This window comes from Ruditapes philippinarum, unplaced genomic scaffold (genome assembly GCF_026571515.1).
Source record: "Ruditapes philippinarum isolate M1 unplaced genomic scaffold, ASM2657151v2 ctg7141_1_1_1_1, whole genome shotgun sequence".
NCBI lineage: Eukaryota > Metazoa > Mollusca > Bivalvia > Venerida > Veneridae > Ruditapes > Ruditapes philippinarum.
In genome coordinates, this window is record NW_026866040.1 from 45,863 (window position 1) to 52,354 (window position 6,492).

The 6,492-nt window shown below is 32.7% G+C and overlaps 1 protein-coding gene across 1 annotated transcript; it reads right to left on the bottom strand.

The window, feature by feature from the left end:
• Positions 1-1,798: 1,798 nt before the first annotated feature.
• On the bottom strand, positions 1,799-6,492 carry LOC132731094 (uncharacterized; the record flags this gene model as incomplete). The annotated part of the gene is made up of 5 exons (XM_060717209.1): positions 6,427-6,492; positions 4,059-4,281; positions 3,665-3,857; positions 2,015-3,068; positions 1,799-1,951 (listed from the first exon to the last, which is right to left on the bottom strand). Coding segments are annotated over exons 1-5 (1,689 nt in total), but the record flags the coding sequence as incomplete, so codon positions are not given.

Consider the following 6,492-nt stretch of genomic DNA (forward strand, 5'->3'; position numbering starts at 1 on the left):
CAATATTGTATGTGTACAACTTGTATATATAATAAGCATATTATAACTATCAAAAGTACATCAAAAGTACATGTACATATAAAAAATTCTGGAAACAAAGTGATCCCTCGGAAGCATTAATCACAACAAAATTACGTAAGAATTGCAGACTCGGTTTGATTGAGTCTGTACATGAGGGACAATGAATAAGTGCAACATCCCTCACGCCCCCTAGCACCGGTTTGAGCGGTACTCAATTCTCAACACTTAATAGTGCTGGTATCAATGATCCCGAAGGACCAGAAAATATAACAACACTGAAATGAAGTACGGGGCAACTTTTTACAGCTGCCACACAGCACTTGACACCTGCTGTTGTGAAGTATAAAATTCTGGAAACAAAGTGATCCCTCGGAAGCATTAATCACAACAAAATTACGTAAGAAGATGTAAGGTACATCACATAACTAATATCATACCATGTTATCAGACTAATCCACTGTCATTTCTAATTATATTTAGACATTTACTTAAACAAAGTGGTCTAATAATAATCATTAATTGTAAGTTTGTTTCTTAATTCAGCAATATCCTAACTTGATAACAAGCTTAGGTCTACATTGTACTTGAAGAGTATGCTTGCGTGCAGAAAGACCAAAGGGTTGGAACTGATCACTCCTGCGAATTGTTGTCAAAATCCCACCAGCAGCTAGACATACGAGTCAAACAAGGTTTTTCTATTTTTAGCTCTGGAAGCCATTTTGTGCAGCAAAAGGGAATGTGACAGAGATATGCATAACCAGGGTTTGGTGTAAATCTTACTAGCAGTTTGATCTGTGAAGCTGCACAAAGCTTTTTCTATTTTTAGCTATGGTGGCCATTTTGTGCATCAAAACAGAAAGTGCTAGGGATATGCACAACTAGGTTTGGTACTGATCAATCCAGTGAAGATTGATCAAAATCCCAACAGTTGTTTGACAATCCAAATGAGGACGGATGGACCAACAGACGGACAGCTATGGAAAAAACAATATCATTAGAATTGTATCAATGTATGGTTATGACAAAATTTGTTTGAGACATAACAATAAAGTTACAAAGTTAAAATTATATCTACACATAAATTTATATGCAAATAGATATAGACCATGCTCCTACAATGCATAGTAATTTCTAAAAAAAATTGCATCAGTTTATTCAAGAAACACAATTATCTACTTTGACCTGTTTTAACGTTTTATATAGAATAAAACTAAAACTTGATTACCGGTAAAACTACAAAATCATGAATGATAAATATTTTTCTCTAATACTTTACATATTGGCATAGTTCTCTGTCAGAAAATCAATTCCTTTCATTTTTTGAAAAATTTTGCTCCAAATGCATCTTATATCCTTTAATTTCCCACAAAAAAACAGTGACTGTTTTTCAGTACGACCTATTGTGTGCATAATGAGTTTGTTCAATTCATCTAGTCTCTATCATATCTATTTGGAGGAGGACATATATACGATTCATCTTGGACCGTAACTATATTATTTACATTGATAATAGCATCGACTCGAATGAAGCACATTCTTTTTGTAAAGGATACTTTCCAAACACAACCAAAACATTCAAGTTTGTCAAATATCTCAACAAAAGCAAGACTTATGTTGTTTGACTGTATGAAGAATTTAACAGAACAAAACTCTGCAGAAGATGTAACCGAGTCTAAAAAAGTGGCAACATGCTGTTGTCGTTTCTGCAATCTCTTATAATCAGTCCCATACACATAGAAACCTCGTTTGTACATATTGACCTTAAAAATTGTCTTACATTTTCATTATCAATACCATACACTGATGCAATTCTATACTCTTCCTCATTTAGTTTTACCAACTTTACAGTTCCAATAGGTCTTATTCCAGGCTCTATTTCATCCTGAAATGTATGCCTGGCATCAACACTGTCATTTAATTCAGCATAAAGCTGTTTTATATCAAAATCATTTTCTAAGTATTTTAAATTTTTTTCATTCAAAATTGGAATTACTTTCAACATAACACTAATATTGATCAACTGATTATCAATGCCTTGCGTTCCATATATATGCTTTACAATATAGCCATTCAGATCTTCAAATATGAAACAGTTATTTACAAATAAGGGACCAGTTTGTGTAACGCAGTCTGCCAAATGCACAAGCTGGTGTAAATTTAAAGTATAATAACGAAGCCCATACAGATTTTGAAAACATTCAACAAATAACAATAATGCACCTTCAGCATGCTTCAGATCATTATCACTAATGTTTTCTTTTGATAATAAGTAAATTGCTCTAACAAGGAGACAGAAATGAACAAAATAATCTGAATTAAGGATATGCCTTAAAACAGGCACACCCCAGTAAAGGAGAAAGTTTCTGAACTCTGATGATTTCCAGTGACACAAATTGTCCAAACTTCTAGGCACTCTTGTAACGTAAATGGTTGGTTTGATATTTTGAAGTATATTATTCACAGTATTTTTAGATTTAAAAACAGAAAAATATTCATCTTTATTGGATTTGTCAAACCATAACGTCAGCATTGTTTTCATAACACCAAGACATACACCATGCATGTAATCAATAACACAACTATTTATAGCATCAAAATGTTTCAGATAAAGGAACCAAAATGGACCTTTATGCCCTCTCACTATGTAATTTTTAGAGTTGCTCCGAATGTTCTCACATACACTTGCAATATCTGATTTAACAGTTTCACTAGTTCTGGGTTCGCTTTTAGGTTTTTTATGATTATATGGAAATACATGACATGTTCCACCAGTTGGAAATTTATATGTTTCCCCTTTGTCTGTACAATACCAACAACTATAACTACCATTAAACTGCATACAGTTGTATACCAGAGCTCGTGCTGGTAGGTCACATGTACAAGTCAGTAAAACACACTTTGATGTAAATACTTTTCCATTGCTGTCTGTGCACTCACATCCTTCTGTTTCCAACACTTTCAATTCCTCATATAATGGTTTTAAAAACGACCACACCTGTGGTTTTTTTTGGTGATATCCAAGCCCCATAGAAAATGGACATGTCCCTCTGTTTACGCATGCTTATTGGAAGCTCATTTATTAAAAGATAAACTGGCCATATCCCTATGTTTGATGATTTAAAAAGGGGAACACCATCAGTATTTAAAGCAAAAGATAAGTTATTTTCATCTCCAAGAATACCGCTCTCATTGTTGAACAACTTTTTGTATAATTTACCATCATATATGTCACTAATACTTGTTACACCTTTTTTGCTTTCATAGTGTTTAAACCTGTGTGATCTGACAGCATTTGCAAATGAAGAATTTTTCCATAATAACTGTAATTGGGCTTCAATTTTCAATTGTACAAAGTATGACATAGAACCACTTCCTGTCAGGGACTTTGAACACTCAGGACATGTTTTTACATTGACGATTGACTTCACAATAACAGAAGTTACAGTAATAGAAGAGTGATGGTCGCATGTTTACTGTATACTGTTTCAAAAACTTCCTAAAATTGTACAATGTGTTCATAAGTCTGTGACCATGTGGTAGGATGCATGAAACAATTTTTAGGAGATAATCAATGGCTTGTTCAGGAAGACGAAATCTTATTATAAAAGCGCAAATGAGTAATATAGTAACACCTAAAGTATACGGTGATCCTTGAAACAACGCTTTTGATGCAGATCTCGAGTCACATTCCCCATCATTACTGACTTTGTACTTTTCAGATGTTGATATCTGGGCAGTTTCAATAACCTCGGTAATTTCTTCAATAACTTCAGCCTGTTCCTCTTCTGCAAGACAGTAATTTTCATAGTTTCTCTCTCTTATTTCCTCATGTAAACCTTTAATGAGGTCATCAAAATCTCTATCAAGATCATCATTTCTTATCGAGTTCATGTAAACATTTTGTGAATCATTGACATTTATATTTTCTAAATTTTTTGAGTTACAGTCATCCAAATTTTGTGAATTACCACAGTCATCTGTATTTTCTTTATTTGGTGAATCACAGTTTTCTTTATTTTCTATATTTGGGGAATTACAGTCATAAATATTCTCTATGTCTGAGGAATTACATTCATCTGTTTCTGTTGTTGTGCTCTTATCTTCCGCCCTTGACTCAACATCTGTAACATGGTTCTCAAAAACTGCCGCATAAGAAGTCTCAAAAACCTCTATTTCAGGTGACTGAAAAACCTTTAAAGTCTCGGCATTACAGTTTGCCAGTGATTCAGCTGGTTTTAGTTCTTTAACTGAACAGTCAACCTGCAAATAAAAAAAAATCTTTTTTTTTCAAATCCCTTTTTGAAACATTTTGATGAGCATCATTTAAATGAACAATTCTGGAAACTTAGAACACATTTTTGTGTTTAGTATTCAAGTACATGTATTGCTATTTTTTCTATAACAATTATATACATTATAAAGAGGTAGAAAAACTGACATTAATTGTCACAAGACCAGATTTTCTTTTTCAAAGCCTAGTGTAAGTAGTGATGGAAAATCGGTCAGTTTTCATAATCGATTATCGAATATAATCTGAAAGCCTTAATCGATTAATTATCGATTATTAATCGAACGTCTATGAAGACAAGAAATATGCACATTTTAATGCACAGGACATAATTTCTTATAAAAGTTACAAATGCCCTTTTCCTTGTTCCTTGAACCCTTTATAAAAATGTTTTCGGGTCATTTTTTTTTTGGGTTTATAATACCATAAAAATCATATCTTGTTCTTTTTGATGAAAAAAGTAAAATTGAAAATGAAATATGTTTGCATTTATTTTTAGATTATAATCGATTCTAAATAAATACTATCCATTATCTAATCGAAACACCTTTTCGATTGATTATTCGATTAAAATTTATCATCGTTACAACACTAAGCTAGTGTAAGTGCATTTTTTTTTTCAAAATCTGGGACACATGATATACTGCATGGTTATAGTATTCTTACATAAATCATGTGAAAATAACCCAAAGGGCCATAAACCTTCCAAAAAATTATCACAAAACCTGGACAATATGCACAAGGGTACTAAGTGGTGTTTTATAACTTATACAGACTTTAAGCTACCACAAATTCAAGTCTATATTTAACAAATTATTTTCTATGGCGGATGTTGATATTGGTTGCAATTTCATGAATAGTATTCGACTTTAGCTTTGAAATCCACAAGCCATATTCGGGCCAGTACTTGCCCATCATTCACTGGCCATACTTCAGTTTTACTGCCCCCTCATAGAACGGCATCTATGACCGAGAATCATGAATGAAATTAAACCTTCATAATTTTAATGAACAAAAAGACACCAATGAAAGCTTTGAGTTTTGAAATGAATCACTTAACAATAATAGAAAAAATCATCAAAGCTTTCTAAAACCAAATTTAAGAAAAGACTCCTGAACAAAAGGTGTTTACATTAATTAATATCATCTTAAAATTCAGGAAATGTTCATCCTTACAATCATCAGTCAAGCTAATCCACCTAGTTACAAAGCATTTTGTCATTCGTTAAAGGTATATATGAGCATTGCGATTGGAATATATATATCAAGCACTAGCCGGGAGGCCGAGCATACTAATTATCAAGTTTTGTCAATTCATTTTCCGAGATAAACATCTGCATGTTGTTTGAAGAATTAAATGGCCAGTTAGAAAGGTGTTTATCTAGTTGATTAGGCAATGTACCTGTTGAACAATGCGTCCTCTGACAAAAATAAAGCATACAGGAGGACTTGATTCTTTTGAAAATATGTATCCTAGCTGTGAAAGACAAAATAGTGTTGCTTCACTGTACGCAAGAGAACTATGAATTTTATTGCAGTCCTCCACGCAGGAAAAAATTGACAGGGGAAACAAGTCTTTCATTGCTGTCTTTCCCCTTAAAAATTATCTGCATGACAGTTAGATCTACATGGATTTTTATTGTACTTTCAATATTCATTTAGATTTGTTATGGTTCTTAAAATAGCTCATTTTGGCCAAAAATGTACTCCAATCTAATATGTTTGTGACTTGTTACTTATTACCAGTGTTATCTGACTATTCCGAATTTTCAATGTTAACAAGCTGTACTTTCGGAATTCTTTGTTTACAATCTTGTGTAAATATTTTTTACCTTATCGGTAAAATTATATACTTTTTGTTGGTTGGAATAATATATTACAGTATTAACGTAGACCAATATTAAAATGTTAAGGATAATTCATATTTCAAGTACTTGAAAACTCACGTTTTCATGTACTTGAAAACTCATGTACGATTAACTTAATCATGATTCAGGTATGTCATGCCCTACGTAACTCATGTTTAGGCTAATCTCTCAGTCACTGGCTATTCAATTCTATTTGTCGCGAAAACATATTGCTTTTGAAAGTATGCATGTTTAGATTAAAATACTTACCGAGTAATGAACAAATTTGTCTTTGCCATACGGACCACGTCTACGTTTTTTTGTTGGCTGCTCCAT